Genomic DNA, 26,630 nt, shown 5'->3' with positions numbered 1-26,630 from the left:
AGAATAGAAGACTCAGCATCCCTTTCTGATTTCTATCCCCTATCAGGGACATTTTATAGATTATTATCATGTTCATAGCTTGGTTGAATTCAATCTGCTTTTGAGTTGTAACACTGTCTTGCTGATTTCTGCCAAAACACCAAGTGTTGTCTCCTTCATTTCTGCTTTTTGAAAAGTATTCAACTGATAGGCATAGTCCTGAATCTTTTTACATAATTTATTTCACCATTTCATTGGCTTAGAAATATTGTGGATTACAGCCTGCTACTTTAGATGCAGGGAATATAATCAGATGATTTTTTTATATAAAAAAGAGACAAGGAAAAAAAGTGACTTGTGGCAGAGTTACAGTATCTCAAATGTTAACCATAAAAAATTAACAGTTTTTGTGGTACAGCTTCCTGCATTTGAACAGCTAGTTAAATGATTATGGTAAGAATATATTTTTGCTTAAATTAGAGATAATTATGTTGACTATTCTTATATAATTGAATTCAATTTTTCTTGATGGAGTTGGTGTATGTAATTCTTATGCTCAAGATAAATATCTGAAATCAGTTAAAAATCATTGGGAAAACTGGAATGTTTTGCACAGTATTTTGGATATGATCTTTGAGATCATTGTCATGTAACTGCTCACGGTCTAACAATGCATGCTCATAAGATTTAGATAAGGGATATATAATGTCTATGTATAATTTCTACTTTCTAAAGTATTTAGATACAGCCTCTAGCATTCTAATAATTTTTTCTGGAGATTCAGAATATGACACATAACTCTAGGACAATTGATAATATATTCCAGAAGGGAAAATATAACATATTTTTCGGAGTATAAGACGCACCTTTCTCGTTCAAAAAGAGGCTGAAAATCTGGGTGCATCTTATACATCAAATACAACATTTTTTGCCTCCCGAAGCCCCACCCCCTTCACCAAAATGGCCATGCATACCCTTATAGAAGTTTTCAGAGAGATCCTGGGGGCTGGGAGGCAGAAATGAGCCTCTCCAATCCCCAGCAGCACTCTATAAGCCTCCATTTGGCTATGCATGCAATTTCTTTGACAAAAAACAGGCCGCAGGAGCACTCTGCAAGCTCCCAAGGCTATCCATGCCTTTTTTTAAAAAAGGGGGGGGTCCGTTTTCACGAAAAACGGGCCATTTTTGGGAGGTTTGCAGAGTGCAAAAACTTTTTTTCCTTTTGGAAAACTCTTCAACTGATTGATGAGAATTACATTGATCAAGTGCTGTGCAAGCAGAAACAAAATCTTACGGACTGCAGATTGTTAGCGATTTCCTTCCCCAGCACATGGATAAATACACCTGGAAACATCTACCTACCTACCTACCTACTCTCTGTATCTCCCTACCTATTTCACTCTCTCTGTTTCTCTCTCTCTATCCCTCTACTTACCAACCTACCTACTCTTTCTCTCTCTCTCCCCCTACCTGTGTACTGTATTTCTCTCCCTCTCTTCTCTCCCTCTCTATTCCTCTACCTACCTACCTACCTACCTACCACTCCCTCTCTCTTCCTACCTACCTATTGTATTTCTCTCTCTCTCTCTCTCCCTCTCCCTCTCTCCATTTATCTACCTACCTACCTACCTACCTACCTACCTACCTACCTACCTACTCTCTCTCGCTCTCTCCCTATCTACCTACTGTATTTCTTTCTCTCCCTATCTATCCCTCTATCTACCTATCTACATTTTTAAAAAATTGCCTCTTCAAAACCTTGGTGTGTCTTATACGCTGGTGCATCTTATACTCCGAAAAATACAGTAGTATTTTACTGAAGCCCATTATATTTTGAAACTGGGATGTAGACTTCAGTTTAAGAACTGATTTTTCCTTCCCTATGTGAAGATTTTAAGATAGAATGGAATTAGCCATTGATACTAAAATTATCTCTTGGCTCTTTCACTGATTTGAATTGAGGCAGATCTATGGATTCTAGAAATGAGTCTTCCTATCCTTTTTAGAAAAATGCAAATAAGCAAGACTAATTTATGTGGCAGTCTTAACATATCCTGCAAGTCTACTTTCAATTTCTATTCTGATCTTTTCAATATGGTAATCTGTTAGTATTATTTGGCAAATATTCTTGTACTATATACTGCCAAGTCACTGTTCTTTGAGAAGTCATGAACTTCTCTTGACCTTTGGAACAGAAAGCAAACCCTGGTATTCGTGACATATAAACAATGTCTTAACAAACTATATGTTATTGATGAGGGTAAGTCTGGATGACATGATGAATTATGAACATGATGATCTATGGAACATTGCAAAAGAAATTGTGTGTGTCTGGGGGGGGGTTGTTTAAAAGAATTGCCAGTGAAACATCTGGTCATTATATAACATATTTAAATTTAGTTTTAAACTGGTCTTTACTTTATAGAGTCACTTCTACCATATTTTCTCTTCTTGTGCTTTAGGAACGTATCAATATTACCTTGGATCACAAATGTAATATTTTCCAGACTCTAAATGGAGCTGTTGGTATGTATGTTAAAAGTACATGTTAAGTGATGAAATATTCATTCATCATTCATCATATGTTACCCATCTCATTGGAGGTGACTCTAGGTGGTTTACAAACAATACAATTATTGCTTCTTCTTTGCCAATATTGTAATTCTTGCCCAAGATATAAGGATCACTTCAACTTTTCATAGTGTCTCTTAAATGGGAATCTGCAGCAGTGGAATTTTCATCAAAATTGCTAAGCATATACTGTATGTCATGACACTCTACACTTTAACTATTTTAATCACTTACCCTCTACATAATGCTTGGATGCAGCTCTATAATGCAAGTTCCAAAAAGTTCACATTTGCATTTTAATGTTGCATTATGCATGATTCGCTGCCACCACAGAATCCATCTCTTGTCTTAGTCACATGCTAGAGCTGAGAAACAGGTCTTCTCAGGAACTGCATCAACATGGAAGGTTCTTTTAGTTTTCATAAGTATTGAGAGAGAATGCTGGAAATATGAAGTTGCCACGTTGCATCACAAATTTTATAGTGAAGCTCCCCTTTGAAGATTTCAAAATTTTGTATGAAATTATTGGGCATGGATACCAGAGCTTGAGGCATATGCTTCACTTCTTTACCAAAAATATTTTAATAAGAAGGCTTGGAATTAATTGAACATTAATTCTAAGTTTAAAAAACTATTTTCAATATCATCCAGTTTTTCATTTCCTGGCAATAGTCATGGGAATAGAAGAAAGAAGGAATAGATGAGTGGGGGGGGGGGGAAATGCTAATTTATAATTTTTCCACAGAATTTGAGAAAAATCTGACTAGGTTAATTTCCCCTCCTTCCAATATTAATAGAAGGTAGTGGAGTTACTCATTTATAATACTATTCTTTCAATATTTTAGTAATTATTACATTTAATGTCTATGGCTTTTTAGTATCTTTTATGATATATAGTATTTTTGAATTTTGTAACGAGTAGTTAGAAATTTACAAAATTAAGTCAGACTTTATGGATGCTTAGGAACAGAGGTGGGTTACTCCCAGTTCAGCCTAGATCGGGCAAACTGGTAGTAGCGGTGGCGGGAAGCTCCGCCCATCCACCCAAATGTTTTTGCTCATGCGCAGAAGTGTTGTGCGTGCGCCCGAACCAGTAGTAAAAAAAATGGCAATCCACCACTGCTTAGGAAGCTGCCAAGAATTTTTTTTTTATCCTTGTTTGAGTAACCATCAGTTGATATGTTATTAATTTCTTGATGGGCTGCAGATGAAGTTCTTCTAAAATTTGAAGATGGAAGAGCCAGAGCAAGGAATTCTATATATGATACTCTGCCAGTCACTCTTCATGGAAATGGCCCAACAAAAGTAAGTGAAAATCAGTTAATTTCAATATTAGCTTTTCCACATAAGAGCAATAAAATAGAAGTTCATTTGTTAGTAGCATAGTAACAGTGGTAGGAAGGATCAATCCATTTCATGAAATTTCATAGTCAAATTCACTTTGTTCCATTAAGTGAATAGATCTTATATAAAAGCTAGAAATGATAATCTATTGAATTGACCTGATTTTTTCTTCTTCTTTCATTCTTAACCTAGCTTAATCTCAATTACTTTGGAAATTATATACCTAATGGCTGGAATCGTGAAACAGGATGTGGTGTCTGTGACTCAGATTTATTAGAAATAGCTACATTGTCTGTAAGTATATGCTACATGAACTTGAACTGTGCATATAAATGATCCAGTTGTCGTTTCAGAAGTCTTCTCTTCTTTCATACACTTGCATCCATCAGATATTCTCATCTTTCTTTCCTCTATCTAACTACCATTTTATCTATAAAATGATGGTGGGAACTGATTTCTGTTATGTAAAAAATAATTATAACTTTATATAGAAGTTCAGGACTGAATGTAAAATTTTCTCTCCATCAGACAGTCCTGGCCTTCTATTTCTAAAGTTTACTAGCATTTCAAGAGAGGTAATAACCTTCCTGGATTGAGCCCATAACAGACACTAACAGTCTTTGGGGGGGGGGGAAACAGCGAGGGAAGTGTGGGAAAAAAAAGCACTTTGGAACTTTTCTCCCCATATCCTCTTTTTTACCTCTTAGCCAAAAAGAACAAGGTACAGTCCAATATTGTAGATAGAAAAGCAACATCCAAGCAAAATGGAAGCAACCAGTTCCCACTCATTACTGCACATGATCCAGATGTCTCTCATCTAACTAAGATGAGAAGACTAACAAATACCCAGAATCTTCTAAAAAAACAGACTTTGATCAATGTCTCAAAAAATCTTCAAAACTGGATCAAGGAACCAGAATTGTAAAGGACCCAAGAGCAGAAAACTCTTGCAATTCTGTTTAATGGCTTCTCTTTCTCGGTATGGTAAATCACTGAGGCACAATGATGGATCCTCATGAAGACAAAGAATTTTTCTTTTGGCTATCAAAAATACTCTTTTTCGTTCCTAAGCCCAGTAACTTAATACCTCGCTCCACAGCCTGGTGGATGTTTCCATGATAATTCTTATTTCATGGACCCAGGGGTGGGTTCTGGCAGCCGCTACTGCCGGTTTGTTCATGCTTCACAGCACGTGGATGTGCAGTACTATAAAAATACCGAAAACAAGATGGTGGTGCCTATGGCGCCACCAGGAGAATCAATTTGGAGGCATGGAAGGCCTGGGTCGCTGCCAGTTCCAGCGACCCAGGCTGCAAATCACTACTGGTTTGGCCAAACCAATCCAAACCGGTAGGAACCCACCACTGCATGGACCATATATAATAAAAGTGGAAGAAAATAGTCCCCTCCGCCAAAGCCCAGAAGACACCAAATGGACATTCTGCAAAAGATTGCAAATGGGATTTTTTGCTACCTCAGTTTTGTCAGAGCTTTTCTAATCTTTATAGAAAATGTACCTTCTCTTCTCTGATCAAAGCATAGAAAGTTTAGAAAGAAGTGAATAATGTACACAAGGCCCTCTCCTTCATGGCATGTTACTCTGGACAGTGCTTAGTTTTCAGTCAGAGGCACAGCACTAACATTTACCTTAAGAGACAACTATGGCAGAATTTCAGGTTCTTTATTCTCTGAGCTTGCTTCTCTTCTTGAAGACATTTCATTACCAAGCTAGGTAAGACTATGCTGGTTTGTTACAACCTACCACATAAAATTACCATACAAATATAAATATTACATAGCTGTTGTTGTTGTTATTTTGTGAATAGTATTAAGAGAGATTAAACTGAAACAGATACAGGGAAATTCTCATCATTTCCAATTGACATAGACCTGTATTTCAAGATGAAGAATAGTATCAGTGATTTTAAGATTTATTCTATATGATGGCATTGTCTATTTTTAATTAAAGGATTTGCAAATGCAATCCTAGTGATTTTACCTAAATGTCATATTTTACTTTTCGCGTTTTAACTTTGGTCTCAGACCACTTTACTGATATTGGAAAGCCACGCGTAATAATGTATAATCTCTTCTCCCTCTCAGATTGCCATTCTATATTATGTTTTAGAAAGATTAAAATCAACACTTGAAATTGAGAATGAATCCCTCCATAGTTTATATAAAAGCCTTGAAAACTATGCACCCATATTATTACTATGAAATCTTATACATGTCTACTAAACAGTTAAGCTCCAGGAAATCCAATAGAACTTATTCCTAGGTAAATAGTTAAAGGATTTCAGGCAAAACTAATTATTATGGTAGTTTATAAATACATATAATGCATCAATTATTTGGTATAATTTAAAGTATTTAGTAATGTGTGGAAAATACTAATTCAGGAGAGGGTGTCTTTTTTCAAAGTCCATAATAGTTGTTCATTGTTCTTACAATGAAAGATTTTGAAGTCAGTTCTTTTCATTCTGTACCCTTATTCTTATTGTTTTTAGGAGGTGCCAGCAGTAACAATTGGTGTTTTCATTGAACAACCAACGCCTTTCCTATCAAAGTGTTTAGACAGAATATTGAATCTGGAATATGCAAAAGAAAAACTTAGCATATTCATTCATAATAATGTAAGTATTTTATAAATAGGCACTTAATTGTAATTTTTGTAAATCAGTAAATGACTCAATTTAGCCCAACTGTTTAGGGTGGTGTCAAACTCACGTCATCACATAATTGTCATGTGACGTATCATGACTTTTTCCCCTTTGCTAAACTGGGTGTGTGGGCATGGCCAGCGCATGATGCATCCAGCCTAGGGGCCGTAAGTTTAATACCCCTGGTTTAGGGACTTTTTTCAATCTAATTACGGAATGTAGAGATAGATGGAAGTAAACATTGTGTTATCAGTCTGGGTGAATATTTTATTTGAATTATCATCTGCATCCTGAACATCCTACTATCCACTTTTACCAAAGGATCAGGTCTGAGAACTGAATCCCTTTTTATTTTCCTGTTGAATGTCATTAAATTGAGAAAATAGAGCCAAAGCTGATGCAATTTCCTCAATGTTATTTTAAAGTAATGGTATTTGGAGAGTAGATTCTAAGGCTGCAGGCAGCAGTAGAAGCATCCATAAATGGGAAGAATGGGAAAGTGGCTGTTGTCACTATGCAATTGAAGGACCATCATCTTTTTCATGGGCTGTTTATTTCTATATTTAGAATAAGTGTTTGTGTGTCTTTCTGTCTGTCTGTCTCTGTGCGTATTCCATATGATCTCATGGGGTGAACTCCCACTCTTGTCTAAATTTTTCTGAAGAAAAATATGGCATAAAAAATTTGTAGTAAGAATAATCCATTTATAATCTGTTCCACGTTTCTAGAGATTCCATTTCAGTTTCCATTTTGCCTGCTGTTTATTTTACTGCATGTTTAGTTCTTGTATAGTTTTACTAATTTCTCATTAATTCTCTCTCTTAAAACATTTCCAGGAGGTTTATCATGAAAAGGATATAAAATACTTTTGGGAAAAAGCCAAGAATATAATTAAAACTATAAAAATTGTTGGACCTGAAGAAAATCTGAGTCAAGCCAATGCCAGGAACATGGGAATGTAATTTAATTTTAATTATTTATCCTTCCAGTGCATATATTAGAAGATATAATGATCTTGATTAGAGGGTTTTATTCACATGAATAAATATATACAAAGGATATATATAAAAAGAATTGTTTTAATTAAGTACATCAGTTATGTGTTCATACACATTTTCTCTTTGTGGGATTGCTTAATTTATACATTTTTCAGGATGTTAGAGAAATATATTGAAACAGAGCAGATGGGATGCATTATTCATCAGCCTGTCTGCTAACTTCATTATTTTCAGTTTATTTTATCAAATTTCTTCACAAACCTTGAAAGCAACTTTCTTTTAAATTCAATATTCAGAAATATTTAAACAAGTAATAACAATGAAACAAAAATTTAAAAATCACATTTCACAACAAAAATAGGGAATCAATAGACACGGAGTAAAGCATTCAACAAAAAGGCAAGATTATAAAGCTGTCTTGATCTGCTCTGAATAGCTATTAAAATAGGCATAAGTTCTGTTTCTCTGGAAAGAGTATTTCATATCTTCTGCCATTAAAAAAAGCCTCAGAAGATCTCTCTTTTTGTACATATTTGAATAACATTTCTATTTAAAATTAAACAAAGGTTTCCTTCTCAACCTCCATGGGCGGCAGACTGTGTCCTCTTCAGTCTCAATTCCTATATGAGAGCCCTGGGAGTTTGAGAGTTCTGCTCATTATCTTAGCTATTCGTAGCTGTTCCTAGCACTGCACTTCTTTGGATAGGTCTGATGTTCCTGGATCTGTTTGGTCACACTCCCAGCTTAGAAGTCACAGTCCCAAGTAGTCCTACCCTCATTGGATCACTTTTGACTTTGCTTTCTACATCCTCTCTGGAATGCTACTACAATAGCAAATGCACTGTAGCACGCGAGGTCCTTGGTGCTTAGGATTGATAAGAGGGCTTCCCTAGGCTGGGAATGAAATGCCTGCAAGAAAACAAGCAAGCTCACAGAGCACTGAGGTCCCCTCTTATCAATCCTAAGCTACAGATATTCTCTTTTATTAGTACTGTAGTTTGTATTATTTGGATGCTTTAAACTTAATTCTTTCAGGAAGCAGAAGTTACTTGGCATCTTGGAAAGTAGTTTAATGCAATTAGGATATAGTTACAGAACTCTGAAACCCTTTCAAAGTCCCTTTCTACTCCAGCTGATGCACCAAACCCAAGAAGACCTTTTCACTCTTTCTACTTTCCCATAATTTAGATCTTGTTTGTAATAGTTCCACATTCTCCTGACATTCCGTCATAGCCAAGAAAAGATCTAATGCAGAGGCAATGTTGTTTGAGTCATTTTTCCATTTCAAAAGTTGGATAGCTTATTTTTAAGATTACTGTAAAGGTCATCTGAATAATTATTGCAGACGAATAATTTTTCAGACAGTTGCAAAATTCATTTCTGAATCATACTCTGATTTATTATCAGATCCATGAGAAACCACAGTGGTCTTACCGCTGAATGCTTATTTTGCAGTACTTTATCTAGCATATGACTTGTAACAACTTGGGTTTTTTTATTTAATCTTCTCACTAAGTTTTTTTTCTGAACAATTAACTTTAAATATAGTTTAATAATATAATATAACGTAACATAACATAACATGATATATATGATATAATATGTTATAATATTTCAGTTTTGCTTACATACATACATATCTACAGATATTGTGAATAATTTGGATGTTGGCTTGTTTATAAATCCTTATGGCTTTGTTGTCTATTCTATTTTTCAAGGGATATTTGTCGACAGAATAAAGAATGTGACTACTATTTCAGCATTGATGCAGATGTTATTTTAACAAATCCAAATATTCTGAAGCTTCTAATAGAACAAAATAGGTATGTTTAAAATGGGGAGAATTGGTTGGGGTTTGAGAACATTATTAAATCTAATCTCAATTTTTTCATTGGGATATGTTTAATGATTTTTTGAAACAGCTTTAGTTTTAGTGTGTGTTAGAGAAAATCCTAATACTACCATTTTTCTGTGTCAACATCTCTTAGTGAACAAGATTTCACTAAGATTACTGTCTGCTAAACATATGGTATTTCCTTCTCAGTAATTTTTTTTCAGGAACTTGTTCAAAAACCATTTACACAGCTTTTGTATTTGAAAAGAATTTGCTTCTAAATATAAGAATCCATTTCATTACACAGCAATGAACAGTTAATAGCAACCATTAATCCATCTCAGCCAGCATGGGGGCAGGCAACTTTGGAAGAGTTTTCTAGCTATCTCAGTTGTTCCAATGTAAATGCCGGAATTAATATCTGAGGGCTTATACAGTAGCTGTATATCATGAATTTAGCTGTCAGTTATGAAGTTATGATATTTCAAATAATTCTTTGTTTCTGTAATATTTATAAATCTTTGTGTATGAATCTAGGATGAACGTGGTACAATATAGAATTTCCAGCTTTCTCTGGGCAAAAGTATTTGAATCCAGTGACTATCACGATAAATTCCTACTGGAATCTTATAATACAATACAATAGCAGAGTTGGAAGGGATCTTGGAGGTCTTCTAGTCCACCCCCCTGCATAGGCAGGAAACCCTATACCATTTCAGACAAATGGCTATCCAACATCTTCTTAAAGACTTCCAGTGTTGGGGCATTCACAATTTCTGGAGGCAAGCTGTTCCACTGATTAATTGTTCAGGAAATTTCTCCTCAGTTCTAAGTTACTTTTCTCCTTGATTAGTTCCCACCCATTGCTTCTTGTTACAGGTTCCTTGGAAAATAGTTTGACTCCCTCTTCTTTGTGGCAACCCCTGAGATATTGGAACACCGCTATCATGTCTCCCCTAGTCCTTCTTTCTATTAAACTAGACATACCCAGTTCCTGCAACCGTTCTTCATATGTTTTACTTTCCAGTCCCCTAATCATCTTTGTTGCTCTTCTCTGCACTCTTTTTAGAGTCTCCACATCTTTTCTACATCGTGGCGACCAAAACCGAATGCAGTATTCCAAGTGTGGCCTTACCAATGCATTATAAAGTGGTATTAACACTTCACGTGATCTTGATTCTATCCCCATGTTTATGCAGCCTAGAACTGTGTTGGCTTTTTTGGCAGCTGCTGCACACTGCTGGCTCATATTTAAATGGTTGTCCACTAGGACTCCAAGATCCCTTTCACAGTTACTACTGTTGAGCAAGGTACCACCTATACTGTACCTGTGCATTTTGTTTTTGTTGCCTAAATATAGAACCTTACTCTTTTCACCATTGAATTTCATTTTATTAGATAGTGCCCAATATTCAAATTTGTCAAGATCCTTCTGTATCTTTAGCTATCTTCTGGAGGGTTGGCTATTCCTGCCAGTTTGGTGTCATCTGCAAATTTGATGAGTTCCCCAGTTATTCCCTTATCTAAATCATTGATGAAGATGTTGAAGAGTACTGGCCCTAAAACAGAGCCTTGGCGTACTCCACTGCATACTTCCCTCCATGAAGATGCAGTTCCATTGAGGATTACACTTTGAGTGTGGTTGGTCAGCCAGTTACAAATCCATCTGGTGGTGATGCTGTCTAACCCACATTCTTCTACTTTATCTAGTAGTAGGTTATGGTCTACCTTATCAAATGCCTTACTGAAGTCCAAGTAAACTATAACGATGGCATTCCTCTGGTCCACTAATTTTGTCACTTTGTCAAAGAATGCAATAAGATTAGTCTGGCATGATCTGTTTTTGACAAACCCATGTTGGCTTTTGGCTATTACTTTGTTTGCTTCTAGGTGTTCGCTAATTTGTTGCTTGATTATCTTTTCCAGAATCTTTCCTGGTATTGAGGTCAGGCTGATAGGTCTGTAGTTTCCTGGATCTGTTTTCTTTTTTCCATTTTTTGAAGATAGGAACCACATCAGCTCTATAAATATCATTTGTTTGTTTGTTTGTTTGTTTGCTTGCTTGCTTGTTATATATTTAGATTTATTTACCACCCAACATCAGTGTACTTTGAGCAGCAGAAAAACAGAAATATAATTAAAAACATTGAATTAGACTGCCCAGACTAATTTGGTCTAAAATAATCCCAAGAAAATAATGACAAACAGGAGCCATCAAACAAACAAACAAACAAAATAAAAACTAGGCTTGGGACCAAATCCAGGTTTTCAAAGCTTTCCAGAACTCTAAAAAGGTGATGCCATACTTATATATGGGAAAATCCTGTTCCACCGTGTGGGTCCAGAAAAGGCATGTTTCCTAGGTCCCACAAGATGGCAAAGTTTAAGAGAGGGGGACTTTGAGCACACCCACACTACTGGAATGTACTAGGTGGGCAGAAATTTTTGGAAATAAGTAGTCTCTCAGATATCCAACCCCTGAACCATATACGTTCTATAGGTAGTAACCAGCATCTTATATTGCACTCAAAAGCCAATTGAGAGATAATGTATCTTGCATAGCAGTGGTGATACATGGGCACACTGCAAATAGCCCATTACTGCTTATGCCAGTGCATTTTAGCCATAGATTTTGGATGATCTTCAAAGGCAACCCCATGTGGAGCACATTGCAGTAATTCAATCATGAGGTGACCAGGGCACGGGTGAATATTATGCTCTGTTATTAATGCTATTATGCTAGCCTCCATTGTTAATTTCCAATCTAATCATATTTCCTTCTGTTTATTTACAGAAAGATAATTGCACCTCTTGTAACACGTCATGGGAAACTCTGGTCTAACTTTTGGGGTGCATTAAGTGCTGATGGGTATTATGCACGATCTGAAGACTACATAGATATTATCCAAGGAAACAGAATGTAAGTTAGCCTTATATTCAAAGATCTTAGATGGGAACTGTTTTGTGGTTTCTAATATAAACATTTTTAATAAACTTGTTAAATACATGTTGCATTTTTCTTTAATGAAGGGTTGAATAATGAAGAAAAAAGATGTGCAAATTATTTCAATGTCATGTTCAATTTAAAACAGCCAATGTGTGTGTGTGTGTGTGTGTGTGTGTGTGTGTTTAAGTTGAAGCTCAAATATTTTGGCCACCAAAGGAGATGAGAGGACTCTTTGGAAAAGATCCTGTTGTTGGGAAAGATGGAAGACAAAGGTAGAAGGGGGCAACATAGGGTGAGATGGTTTGATACAGAGGTGGGTTGCTACTGGTTCACATCTGTTCGGGCGAACCGGTAGTGGTATTTTGGCCTTGGTTGCCTGAACTGGCAGCGAACCAGGCTGGCCACGCCATTGCCGGCATCTTTTTTAGTAATTTTTTAATGTTCTGCGCATGCAAAGCGCACATGAAGCAAACTGACAGCAACATCAGCAGCAACCCACCCCTGGTTTGATAGTCTCATGGATGCAATGAACATGAATTTGGCCACCTCTGAGAGATTGTGGAGGACAGGGCGGCCTGGTGCGTTGTGGTACATGAGGTCATGAAGAGTCAGATACAACTTAGCGACTGAACAACAGCACATTTTCTGTGTGACATTGGCTCCTTTTCAAGTATTTCAAAAGCTTCTTGATCATTTCTAAAATATCACTTTGGGATTGCTTCACACATTCAAAATGGGTGGTTTCAAATTTGAAATGATTACATCAAAATATTTTGCATATTACCATCAAATCATGCCTGTTACAGGGAGTGATATAATCCTTTCTTGCCTAATTAGGCCATTTATTTATGAATTACTAATTTGTGAAAGTTATGGCAAATGTTCACTGGAAGCTTTTTAAGGAATATTCATGTAAATAATGTGAAGTTAATTATTAGCAGTGTGCTTTTGTAAACTATGAATTGTCATTAATTTTAAAAAGTATAAGTGTGTGTCACAAGTTGAAAAGTTAAATACTCTTTATTTGTTGACTCAATTATGAATTACAATTAAAATAATTAGTATTTCCTTTGGATTGTTGAATTTTATAAAATTGTTTTTGTATGAAGCAGTGTGCTGGGACATGGAACAAATTACTGCTACTTATGGAAATTAATTTCAGAATTGTTTACAATGTGTATTTCATTTTCAGATATTCTACAAGAAATTGATTTCCTTGGAAAGGATCAAGTGTTCTGTAAAATTCAGCAATGCTTTATGAACTTCTTCCAAAGCAGAGTAACAACCATGAAAATGATTGTCTTCATATCATAGTTTTATTCCGGTTCATTGATAGGCTAACTACAGCAAACAGATTATGCTGCTAATGCAGTTTTTATATCTCTGCAGTTATTAATTGGCAAAACAATGTTCAAATAGAAGATAGAAGCTGAGCATTGCAATCAGGGGTGGGTTGCTGCCCTGATTTTTACTACCGGTTTGCAACCCCTAAGGCACCAGACATGTACTGAATGTGTGTGTGCTATTCAGTGTAAATTGTTCTTCGCACATGCACAGAACAATTTACAGTGAACTGTGCATGCGCAGTCACTAAAAACCGAAATGGCAGCAACCCAGTGTCGGGAGGCAACTGGTTTGGGGGCATGGCAGGCCTGGTTTGCTGCCAATTCTGCAACCCCCGGCCTGAATTCCATTACCAGTTTGGCTGAACCAGGAGCAACACACCTCTGATTGCAACTTGTAAAATTGATAAACGATATTGTTCAGGCTGAATCATAAAAAGAAATATGTTTGTTGGAGTTTACCTTGTTGTAATAAATTTACATGCAAATTTCATCAAGTATAGTTTCTTTATCTTTTCAAAGTTAACAATTTTGGAAGAAATCAAAATAGAAATCACTAAGGAAGCTGGTTATCTTCTTGTTGCATTCCAAAGCTTTTAACTATAGTGTCCCACTTCATATTAAGTAGAAATAAAAGTTAAAATTTGACAGTATTTGATCAGTCAAGTTAAAAGAGAAGCAAGGGGATGATGGTCCAAAACTTTGCCGAACTGAAAGACTATTTCAATTCCAATCATTCTGTCACTTTTTTCTCCATAGAGGTGTCTGGAATATCCCTTTTGTGGCTAACATATACTTGATCAAAGGACAGACTCTCAGATCCGAGATGAAGGAAATAAATTATTTTGGTCGTGAAAACTTGGATTCTGATATGGCTATGTGCAGGAATGCCCGGGAAATGGTAAGATGCATGTGATGCTTCAAGTTGATTGTCACCTTTTTTTCTTCTTTTCACAAAAAAAATACTAGCCAATTTTTTGAGCTTTTGTTCAGCTTGGCAGCCATTTAATTTAAAATAAATCATTTTTTATGTATTCTTAAACATTTATAATTAGGCTTCCCAGTTTTGGATGCAAAATTATTTTTTTAACATAATGAATCAAAAATCCACTCCATGTGGTATAATTATAGATAGTTATTTGCCATTTTATAAATTGAAATTATTATTAGCTATAAAAAAAAATACCCCGATGCTAACCATTATATACATATTAGTACAATATTGGATTATACTAATGTCCCAGTGTTGCATTGTAGAACTGCCATTAATTTTATGATTGCAAAGCTGATTGAATTTTATCAAACAAAAGCAATAAAACTGTTAATAGTATTGAATAGATGGTAATATTTTAAGAACACATGTGAACATCACTGGAATACAACTGTAAATCTGTAATTTGTACTGATATTTACATTAGTTCCAGAGCAGAAACATATGACAGCTATTTCCAGGCAATGTAGCATTGAAAAATAATTTTGCTGAATTGAACAAGAAAAGCTGGCAAGTATTAAAGTTTCTTCCCTTCTTTAACAAGGCATGATTTTATTTTATTCATACTCATTGTACAGCATACCCCAGTCAATATCATCTTGTTTGCAACAGTCTATGCTTGCCATGTGCTCTTGTTCATTAAATCTAACTACATTTCATGGTTCATGAAAAAAAGAAGAAGAACAAAACACCCTTGTTCTGTGGCTCAGCACATTTTTTTTCTTTTAATTGCAGTACTTAAAGAGCTGACAGATCAAGCTTTTAACCCATACATGAGTAGCTTTGCTTGAAGCTGCATGTTGTTTGTAACAATCCTTTACCAGCTTTTGATAAAAGAATGTTGTTTATCTAACATGGCAGCGGAAATCCTAATACAGCTCTAACAATGTGAAAGAGAGCAACGAAAGGTCAACTGATGTGCTGCTTCTCCTCCTTCATTTTAGACCATACAGAGGGAAAAAGACTCCCCTTCTGTGGAGACCTTCCATATGCTCAGCCCCCCAAAGGTTTCATATTTTTAATCTTTTATTTCAATACAATGGATACCCTTTTTAAAAAAAAAATGTCTTCAGCTTCTGGCCCACGTCTACAGTTTTTACAAACTCAGTCTATATCATGTAGAGCAATGAAAATTATTAAAACAGGAGGTTTATTTAATAATATTTTTAAAAACCAAATTGAGTGTAGGGCAAGGATGGATTATCCACATGGAGGGCTCACTGAATTTTTAAAAGGTTACTAAATGTTGGAGAAGAACAGGTTTTTCCCCTCTGGGTGTTAAACGTAAGACAGACACTGTATGGTTAAATGGGTTAGGGCAGTGTTTCTCAACCTTGGCAACTTGAAGATGTCTGGACTTCAACTCCCAGAATTCCCCAGCCAGCATTTGCCAGCAGTTAACAAGGTTGAGAAACACTGGGTTAGAGTATGTAATCAAGAAACATAGCTTACAGAAAGGGAAATTGAAAGACACTTGGCATTCTAGAGCTATAGGCTGCCAGACAGTGTGGTTAACAGATACTGTGTGATTAACAGATCTAAACAATCAACAGAACTAACTGGTGGAAAGGAAGCAGTTATTACTACTGTTTACATAGTGATATATCAGCTAGTTTTTTTAGACATGTCTCGATACTTCTTTTTTGACACTAATAAAGTGATGTAGTGGTGATGGTGATGCCACATGTTAGTGCTGTAACTTCCAGCATTAGGGTCTAAGCTGCTTACATTTCCCTTCAGCCCTCTTTAGCTCTTATTGAGAGATGCTCTACAATTACTTAGACAGTCGTGTTTCAGAGCTGGCTTGCTCTGCTCACAAGAACTAATTGTTAATTTTTCTGAAATTGTATAAGCTTGTTGAAAGCAAAGCTGAGCCAGGATGCCTAGCAATCTGTTAGCAACACAGTGTAGCATGGAAAATAGAGTCAGCAAACCAAGCGTAGTATTCACTTATCTTCCTTACTGGTTCGCAAATATGAGCATGCACACATTCACACAATCTTCCACAATTGCCTGTCCTTTTCTCAAGCAGCAGCCAGGTAGAGGCCAGGGACGGGGGGAGGAGGTGAGATTCCAACAGGCCACATGGCTTTCTGCCTCATCATACAGCAGCCTAAGCAACACCAGGCCTAGCATAGCGCAAACCATGGTCGCCGCTTGCTCCATAGCCACAAGGTGAGCGGTGGAAGAGAGGGACTCTTGGCTGCAAGGTTGCTGGCGCTGTGGGCAGGGCTGGGCTAGCAAGTGTGCATTGGAAATATCTCCAGGCACCCAGAGAGACAGAACTGGCCCTTGCTGGATCAGCTTATCCATAGGCCACGGTTAAGGGCCCCAGCAGCCATGTGGTGACTGCGCTTGCCACCTCCTGTATCTCAAAATAGTAAGACCTCCTCCAAAATAAGCCCAAATGCTTATTTTCATGCCGAAAAGAAAATAAGACCCGGTTTTATTTTCAGCGAAACATGGGTATTAAAATGTAAACCAAATTTGCTCATCCAATGGTAGAAGTCAATCTATATTAAAGTAATACATTTAAGTTATTATTCTAGCAATAGCAGCAGATATAGGTTATTATACTCCATTACAGTACAATTTCAGTTACAAAAAATTTATGGGATTTTGGATAATTTTTCATTGAGGCTTAATAATTTTTATATCACTTTTATCTGCTGTTTGAAGTGCTAAATTTGTTCCTCAGTTCATGAATATGAAATCACACCATATTGCCTGAGAGTGGTTCTTATTTTTAGACCATAGAGTGACAAGATGTTAACTTTTAAAATTAACATTAATGTATGCACAATAAAAAATTCAAAATAAAATCCAAGTGGATATCAGGAAAAATCTAGTTTAACATTTTTTTTATAATTATAACTGAGTGTTATTCACTATTGTTGTTTATGTTGAATTACACAATTATTCTTGTCCATTTTTGGTCCTGAAAACCTCTTCTTCTTCCATAGCAGGTTTCTTCCTGACTCTTGATATAAATTTGACTCTTTTGTGCTGTAATAACAAAGAACGCTTGTAGTTTTATTATTTTTTTCATTTTCCATGAGACATAATCTTATACTTTTAAATACACCTGTGTTAGAAGCATGTGTTACCACTGCATTTCTCCAGTTCTATGGTAATGCTTCCCATCAAAAGTAATGGAACATAAAACTGGACAGTGGTGCGGTGTATTTTTATAACAGAAGGGTACAACAAACTATTATTGCTTTTCACTGCAAATATGTGCTACATATGAGATAGAACTGAATAGGTTGTATATATGTTAAAATCCATGCTTGCTCACTTCCTAAGTAGAGTCAATTTACCCATTTCTTAACCCATTTGATTTCCATAAAATAAGTTGTGCTGATTTAAAGCGCAGCACTTTAGTTAGCAAGTCTTGAACAAGCAAAAAAGTGAACAAAGGGAAATATATAAAGTAATCTTGTGAACACTGATAAGTTAAATTATATTTTGGGTCCCACTGATTTCAGTGACCTTGATCCATATGTAGCTGATAGTTTTTTCAATATTTTAAAGTATACATAATCACTAACATATTTTTCCCTGCTCCCTAATAATAGGGAATATTTATGTACCTCACTAACAGACATGAATTTGGGAGACTTGTATCAACTGCTAAATACAATACTTCTCATTACAACAATGACCTTTGGCAGATCTTTGAAAATCCAGTGGTACGTATTGAATTATGAATTGAAATAGTTTTCAGCCTTGTGTGTGTGTGTGTGTGTGTGTGTGTGTGTGTGTGTGTGTGTGTGAAATCATCTTTTGTGTATATTATACACATCCATATTCAGTGTGAAAAATTATCTGATGCTTTGAGCATTGAAACATTAAAAGTAATTCATGTATGATTCTCCCTCCCCCCCCCCACTTTATTTTGCAGGATTGGAAGGAAAGTTACATAAATCCCAACTATTCAAAAATCTTTACTGAAAGTATAGTAGAACAGGTAATTTGAAATTCTCCTCAATGAAAGTATTACAATGTAATTTTAAATGCATGATTAAGAGTACTGCTGTTCTAGATGTTTAATATGAAGTTGGTATTATTAATTTACTGATGCTTAAGGAGTATCCTATGGACATTTTTGTATAATTATATGTGGTTTTTCTTCTGGCTCTTAGAAAACTTTTTGAAAAGGAATGTCTTTAATTCACAATTCTGTTTCCATTTCCCAAAACTGGCCTTCTAAATCCCATAATGTCAAGCCCCATCCAATCTGTCTCCCTCCCTCCCCCTCTCCCTCTCCCCCCTCCCCCCTTTTCTCTCTGGAGAGTGATAAGAAAAATGTTTCTGTGTGGTGACAAGAGAAAAAGGTTCAAGAACAGCAATTCAATCCCGGGTATTCTTTGGTTTGTTGGAAATGCAACCACACGTGAATTACATATGTTATATGGGAGTCTGTATTTGTACATATGTTTGTACTGTCAGTGCAGAGAGTCTTGTGGTGTTTCAGGGAAACCAAATGGAAACATTTTGTCATGTGCTATAGTTACAAAAGTATAGTTGGTCTGAATTTAGGGAACTTAATGTATATGTTACCTTCCTTCTTATTCCACAATAAAGCAGAAATCACATTTCTGCTACTGTTTGTTCTGCAACCAAACTAAGAGCGCACCAAGGACTCCACTGTTATGTTGCTGTTCAGTTTACTGTTAACAAACAATCTGACTCTTCACAACACAATCTGACCCTAAGGCTAGAAAAATATCACCCTGTGAGCTTATATGAGATGTGTTGTTGTTTTATAACATAGCAGGACTGTACACTCGTTGAAGGGAAGCTTTGCTTTGGCAACAAATAAGCAAACATTGAGCAAAGGAGTTCTTCAAAACTACCCTGCAAGTTTTCATGACCACTGGCTTCTAATTAAGAAGTATCCATGTTCTGGCCCCTTTGTTTCTAACTAATAAGCAGCCTTGTTGCTTTGCACTGTTCCACACTCATTGTCAGCTTTCCCCCTACAGGACTCTTCTTGCAGAAGGCGGCCCAGGGGCAGCACCAACTAATGTGTTTCCATTCTAGGCAACTTAAGAAAAAGCTGCAGCAGTCAGAGAAGTGCTGGCTGAAGCTACTCACCCTAGAGCCAGTTCAAGTCAGCCCTGAAGATATTTCAGGCAGGGTAACATCAGCAAACACTGCAGTTAATGTGCAATGTGCGTGAAAATCACACATCCTGAAAGCATTTTTAGTCAGCTTTGGGAGGGGAGTATATAAAAATCCCTCCTTCCAAAGCATGCATAAAAAGTGAAGTGGCTGTGTCTCTACTTGCATATGGAGATGTAGAAAAAGTTGTGTGAGCCCATGTAAAGATACAGCTGCTTTAGTCTTTCAAAGACCCCTGTTTCATATGGATTCCCATATGTTGTAAATAATCTCTTTCCAAACATTTACACAGCTCAAATGTAGAGTCACTCGGGTCACATTTCAGAATGATTCAGCCTGGTACAGATTATCGTAACTGCTGGTCTCATAGACTTAATTTAGGCTCTTGAGAAGAAAAACTTCTCTTGCTCAAACCTAAGAGGGCCAGAAAGGCTACATATTTGTGGGCATGTGAGAGGAAACTACTTCATGCAAGCAGACCCAAGCCACCACTGAGATGGTCTTTCCTTCCAGATAATTATACATTTCACATAAGAGCAATTACATAGCTGGTCTAGTGCATTATATGCTATATCTATGCAAAACTATTTTATTAAATCCAGCAACTACAATGACATATACATTCCAATTGTAGCTGGTATAAAATTGTAAACAATCAATTGTAAACAACCTATTGTACTAATGGCGGAAAAAAATACTAATAGCTGCCTTGTCAAATAATGCATACAGTGTCAAATGCTTATCCATTGTAATGTATGTGCATTTTATTTCTCACTTATAGCCCTGCCCAGATGTGTTTTGGTTCCCCATATTTTCCGAAACAGCCTGCAATGAATTAGTAGAGGAAATGGAACACTTTGGACAGTGGTCTGGTGGAAAACATCATGTAAGAATCGTTGCATGGACACTTTTAGAACTTATTTTTAGTTTTAATAGCAGCTTTAAAATTCATAATGCTGCTATAAGGTAAGTAAAATCAAGTTAAATGATAGCTGACACAGATTGTGGTTAGTGCATGATGTTAGGGGAGATCCTATTGGGTTCTGGTACTCAGTTTTAGCCACTTGGTTCACTGCTAAAGTCCATAAACAAAGGCCAGAGGAGAAATGGAAAAACTTTGTCAAAGTCTGTGATATTGAGGCAGATTGGACATGTGTCCTATGCTTTAAGGTGGGTTGCAATTTTAATTGTAAACTTAATAGTTATTCATAAATATATGACTATTATTCATAACTATTTTAGCAGTAGATTTGCATAGAGTTTTGCATCAAGTCTAATCTCTGGCTGAAAAACTTTTCCCTTTTCTTCTCTTAAAGGTTTTATATTCTCCGTAGACAATACTATGAGACATTTTGATTCTATGCCACTTACAGTATAATCATATAAAGGTTTAGCTTGATTCGGATTACATTTTCATAAAATTTGTAGTAAACTTTTATAGCAACCCTCAAGGGTATAATATCAAAGTTAATAAAGAAGAAATACTTCCTTTAAAGGAAGTTAAGTGTATTTATTAAATGGATGATTAATAATCTAAAAACTCTTTAAGCAGTTGACAGTTTAACTAGAAAGATTTATTTAAAACTGAATGTACTGAGCTTGATATGCTGGCTTTGAAACTCTGTTCTGATTTACAATAAAAGTATATGTATTAACTATCAACAAGTTGAATGGAAAATTGTTTGGCTTTCTGTATTGTAGATTACACCATAAAATGTACCATATTTTTTTGGAGCATGACACACCTTTTCCCTTAAAAAAAGGGGGGGGGAATCTGGTTACAGTCTTATACACTGAATGCAGGATTTTTGCCCCCGTAGCCCCCAGGAATACTCTACAAACCTCCTAAAGACTATGCATGCCCCCTTTTTTTTTTGACAAAAAATGGTCCATTTTCATGAAAAATGGGCCGTTTTTGGGAGGTCTGGAGAGTGCAAAAACTTTTTTTTATTTGCCTCTTCAAAATCTTGGTGTGTCTTATACTCTGAAAAATACGGTATATAAAAAGCAACTGCCATTTGGTTGTATAAACTGAGCTGTACTCAGTGGTGGGATTCAGCCAGTTCGCACCTATTGTTAACCGGTTGTTAACTTTCTAAACAGGTCAGAGAACCGGTTGTTAGAAGAAATCTCATTTTGTTTTTTTCCACTTTACAGGGCTAATCCTGTAAGGAAGGCAAGAAGGAAACATTCTGGGGTTGTTTCTAGTCTAATCTTTATTGCCCTGCTTACAGAAACTGCCTCTCTGGTTAACTCTTATTACATTGTAAGAGCTAAGGTGAAGCACCTACCGACGTGAGTGATGTTGACTTGGCCATGCCCACCCAGTCACATGACCAAAGCCCGCCTACCCAGCTGGTCATTAGGGCAGAGAACCGGTTGTTAAATTATTTGAGCCCCACTACTGACTATACTTTATATACTCTTATACTATATATAAAGCAGTATTTTGTTTCTAGATATTGAAATAAGTTAAGAATTAATAATTACAAAGATCCATGTTCTTTTATTTATAGCTGTAGTAATAAAAGAGGTGAAACATTTCATATAAAATATGCTACATTTCATCTTGTTTTAGGATAGCCGCATTTCTGGAGGCTATGAAAATGTTCCAACAGATGACATTCACATGAGGCAAATTGGCCTGGAAAATGTGTGGTTGCATTTTATCAGAGAATTCATAGCACCTGTAACTCTAAAAGTATTTGCTGGCTACTATACAAAGGCAAGTTAAATTTTAAAATGTAATTGAGGAAAACATAGTTTAAACTCTTATTTTTTCATATGTTAAAGCTTGAACTAGTTTATTAATAATTTATGGCTGATATTTAAGGAAAATTTATTTGTTGCTTATTTAATTATTCTGAGGATTTGGAGTCCAAATATGCAAAGAGTGGTATCACTATGCCAGTTCCCCTTTGTCCAGTCTCTCTGTTACTGGAAGCATATGTAGATACAAATGAGACAGGACTGCAATAATTTTGAACCCTAGTCATGTTTTCTCTATAGTTACCCATCCTTTTCTTCTGCAAAAAGCAAATTATTCATGCTATAAAGCACAAGCTAAACAATGCTAACAATATATTATGAAATTGTTCTTTTTAGTAAATAAATAAATTGAATAATAATCCTGTGTTGTTGAGGATGGATTTATTTATTTATTTATTTATTCATTCATTCATTCATTCATTCATTCATTCATTCATTCATTCATTCATTCATTCATTCATTCCATCTTATTTCTGCTCTGTTCATCTCACTTAAATAACTCTGGATAGCTTATAAATAAAAACATAGAAAGATAAAAAATAAAGTTAAAAAGAGTTAAAAATTAAGAATTACAAAATTTCAAAAAGGTGGAGGTAGCATCCTCAAGCAACAACCACCCCGAGGGTTGCATGCCATTCTTAGTTCTCCACGCCACTTGGAAGGCACTCTTCTGGAAACAGAAGAATGAAGAACACGGAACCTTATTGAAAGTAGTGATGTATAAACATAAACAGTTGTAAATTTTTTTACAATAAAAATAAAATATTCAGAATGAGATAAGTGATTACATAAAGGTATATTGTTATTAAATAGATAATAAAAAATGCAAGGGAATTAGATTCATTGAAAAGAAAGAAATATTAATCGTAATTGAATATATGTTGTACAATGAAAGTGAGGTATCTAGTTATATTAGATGGAAAATCTGTGATTGTATATGTAATTGAAAATATGGATGCACAAACGCTTGTAACCAAACATGAGAATTTTTTTTATGTTGTCTTTTATGTTTAATTTTTTTTTTAAAAAAAGAACACGGAACTTTGGGGGTAATGCGTTCCATAGGGCAAGGAACATTCTCTCTTCCTAAACGCTACCAGTCAAAATTCTTTAACTTACAGGGTATGCAACGTACCCTCCCTGCTTGTCTGGGAGTGAAGGGTTGATGACATAGAGGTAAAAGAGTTCCTCATGTAACATAGTCCTATGTAGAAGTGGCCTGTTGCCGGTTCGCAACGGTTCAAGTGAACTGCTATTCCCGATATTGTCTGGGCCTGCCCCCGTGCTATCCCATCCTATATATCTCATTCTCTAGCTCGCTTGCCCCACCCAAACAGAGTAACTAATTTTCACACTTCGTCTGCTCTGATCACTGTGGCTGCCAGAGAAGATGTGAGGAAGCTGCTCACATGAAATCGCTGTGTGTTTGAAAGCATACACTCACATTTTCGGTTCTGCACTAGGAGTACTGGTTGTTAAATTATGTGAAGCCCACCTCTGGTCCTTTGTCATGAAGGGCTTTAACATAATAACCAACATCTTGAATTGGAGTTGGAAGCAACCTATACAGCTCATGGAACTGAGGCGTTATGTGTGTAATTTTAGGGACACCTAAAATTTGTATTCTGTAGCAACTGCAGCTTCTGGATACTCTTCAAGGGTAGCCTCATATAGCATGCATTGCAGTAGTCCACATGGAAGATAACCATGGCATGAGTGGCAGAAAGGAAGGAGTTCTAGGAAGGAGTTCAATTGGTGCACAACATGAAGTTGAGCAAAAGCTTCCCTAGCCATGGCTGCCACATGATCATTGAACAGAAGTTATTCATGCAGAGATTATGCACTGAGTCCATATGAATATGAATAATACTATTACTTACAGTTAATACTTATTATTCATAAATAATAATAGCAACTTTCCTAGTAGTAATAATAATAATAATATAACATATACTAACCTAGCATATACTGACCAAGTAACAGAATAACCGAGTTGGAAGGGGCCTTGGAGAACTTGAAGTCCAACCCCCTGATCAAGCAGGAAACCCTATACCATTTCAGACAAATGGTTCTCCAATCTCTTCTTTAAAAACTCCAGTCTTGGAGCGTTGAAAACTGATTAATCCCCTCATGACAAGTTACAGCATGCCTTTTAAATTCTTTATGCATTTTTTTTCAGGGTCATGCCATGTTGAATTTTGTTGTGAAATATACTACTGAAAGACAGCGCTCTCTCAGACCTCATCATGACTCATCTACATTTACCATCAACATTGCCCTTAACAAAGTAGGAGAAGATTTCCAAGTAAGTTTTAGCTTGCATCCACGGAACTGATGTTGTTTTTTCAACCTCTAGCTCATTTGCACACAAATATTTATAGGACATTTGCTGGAAGATTAACATACAAAATGGATACAACAATCAGAAAAGGTGGTTCTGGACTAGGCTTTTGCAAAACACTAAAGGACAGAGACTGAATATTCAACCATGTAATAAGTAATAAATTATTTGACTAATAAAGATGCCACTATGAAAACAGTACTGCTGACAGGGCCTGGTTTTCTTGACGTGCCTCATTAGGAAATAAATGGGTAAAACTCCCCAAAAGCACCTAAAGGCCAAACAAGAAACAATGGATGGAAACTGATCAAAAAGAGATTCAAGCTAGAAATAAGGATATATTTTCTAACAGTAAGAACAGTCGATCAATAGAACAGATTTTATTCCGAAGTTGTGGAAGTTTCAACACTGGAGACTTTCAAGAAGAATCTAGACAGCCTTTTGTCAGAAATGGTATAGGGTCTCCTGCTTGAGCAGGGGTTGGACTAGATGACCTACAAAGTCATTTCCAATTCTGTTATTCTGTTAATTATGGCCAAATGGACTGTTTCACTCACAGTCCCTTTTCACCTTTGGCTTATCAGTATCTGGTGTATAGCTCAAGTGAGATTTCACATTCTTGTGTATGCATCTGTTTTGTTTTGGTGGTCAAAAGGGGATATTTACTCATTCTATCTGTACAAGATTATAAGGTGATTGCTAATGACTGAGTCACCCAGTAAGTTGGATATAAACTGCAAGATTTCCTTTATGGATGTTGAAATTCATTGTATTATGGTTAATCTCTTTTCAAAACTGGGTTTCAACTAGTGTGTATGGTGTGGGTGGGAGGAATTAGAGTTGTAAATCAAAAAAATAAAATTTGTATATTTGGATTTGTATATTTGATATACAAAATTTGTATATCATCTCATTTTAATGCAAGGAAAATGAAAATATGGAAAGTAGAGTACTGACATTGTAAATTGCTCAGAGTGCTGTAGAGCACTATGGAACAGTATATAGGTCTAAGTGCTATTGCTATCTTTCAACCAAATTTACAACTGCTCCAGAATAATATACTTTGAGAATGGGATTGTAATGTCAATCATTGTTATCTCATTCAATACATTTTACTTAGAGAGTATTGACTTTTGTGGGGTCACGTAAAATCTTTAAGGAGATATTTCTGATTTATTTTTTACAGGGAGGTGGATGCAAATTTCTGAGATACAACTGTTCAATTGAATCACCTAGAAAAGGATGGAGTTTCATGCATCCAGGAAGACTTACTCATTTACATGAAGGACTTCCAATTTTGAAAGGAACAAGATATATTGCAGTATCTTTTATTGACCCTTAATTTTATTTTCCTGGCATTCAGAGAACATACAAGAAACTTTTATTTATATTTTTTTCTCCCAGATGACAGTGACAAAAGAAGCTTCTTCTAGACAGCTGCTTTATTTTGGGCTAAGGTTTTAAAGGAAATAAACAGGCAACAAAAACCAATACTTATAAACATCTGCTTTGAAACTTGAAATGCAAATATAATAAAATAAAAACAATTTACTTCTCCTCCTGTTTTAAAGAAGTGGAAAGTCCTTTATGTGGTCACTTTGTAAAAGTGTTAATATGGGTTTTCCATTTGGTAATTATCTAAATAGTAAGCTGCATGCCTTGATTTTTTAAAAGAAAAAAAATGGATAATTATTAATATTGATGGAATCAAATTCATTATAGA

The 26,630-nt window shown here is 35.8% G+C and overlaps 1 protein-coding gene across 2 annotated transcripts in view; it reads left to right on the top strand.

The window, feature by feature from the left end:
* PLOD2 (procollagen-lysine,2-oxoglutarate 5-dioxygenase 2) overlaps positions 1 to 26,370 on the top strand; it is a 70,158-nt gene extending 43,788 nt beyond the window's left edge. Inside the window, exons 6-20 of one of the 2 annotated variants that reach the window (XM_032225855.1) lie at positions 2,442 to 2,505; positions 3,758 to 3,855; positions 4,087 to 4,188; positions 6,405 to 6,530; positions 7,394 to 7,515; positions 9,274 to 9,378; positions 12,184 to 12,309; positions 14,439 to 14,580; positions 15,615 to 15,677; positions 18,249 to 18,362; positions 18,575 to 18,640; positions 20,579 to 20,683; positions 22,376 to 22,522; positions 24,746 to 24,871; positions 26,094 to 26,370. In XM_032225855.1, coding sequence (XP_032081746.1) covers positions 2,442 to 2,505; positions 3,758 to 3,855; positions 4,087 to 4,188; positions 6,405 to 6,530; positions 7,394 to 7,515; positions 9,274 to 9,378; positions 12,184 to 12,309; positions 14,439 to 14,580; positions 15,615 to 15,677; positions 18,249 to 18,362; positions 18,575 to 18,640; positions 20,579 to 20,683; positions 22,376 to 22,522; positions 24,746 to 24,871; positions 26,094 to 26,249 — 1,662 coding nt within the window. In that variant the 3' untranslated portion in view covers positions 26,250 to 26,370. The remainder of the gene's footprint in view (positions 1 to 2,441; positions 2,506 to 3,757; positions 3,856 to 4,086; positions 4,189 to 6,404; positions 6,531 to 7,393; positions 7,516 to 9,273; positions 9,379 to 12,183; positions 12,310 to 14,438; positions 14,581 to 15,614; positions 15,678 to 18,248; positions 18,363 to 18,574; positions 18,641 to 20,578; positions 20,684 to 22,375; positions 22,523 to 24,745; positions 24,872 to 26,093) is intronic. The other variant, XM_032225856.1, reaches the window with a different exon arrangement.
* The last annotated feature ends 260 nt before the right edge of the window (positions 26,371 to 26,630 follow it).

The sequence above is a fragment of the Thamnophis elegans genome, chromosome 10 (assembly GCF_009769535.1).
Source record: "Thamnophis elegans isolate rThaEle1 chromosome 10, rThaEle1.pri, whole genome shotgun sequence".
Taxonomy (NCBI): Eukaryota; Metazoa; Chordata; class Lepidosauria; order Squamata; family Colubridae; genus Thamnophis; species Thamnophis elegans.
The sequence above is the reverse complement of the archived record's forward strand: the minus strand, read 5'-3'. Positions and strand labels throughout refer to the sequence as shown.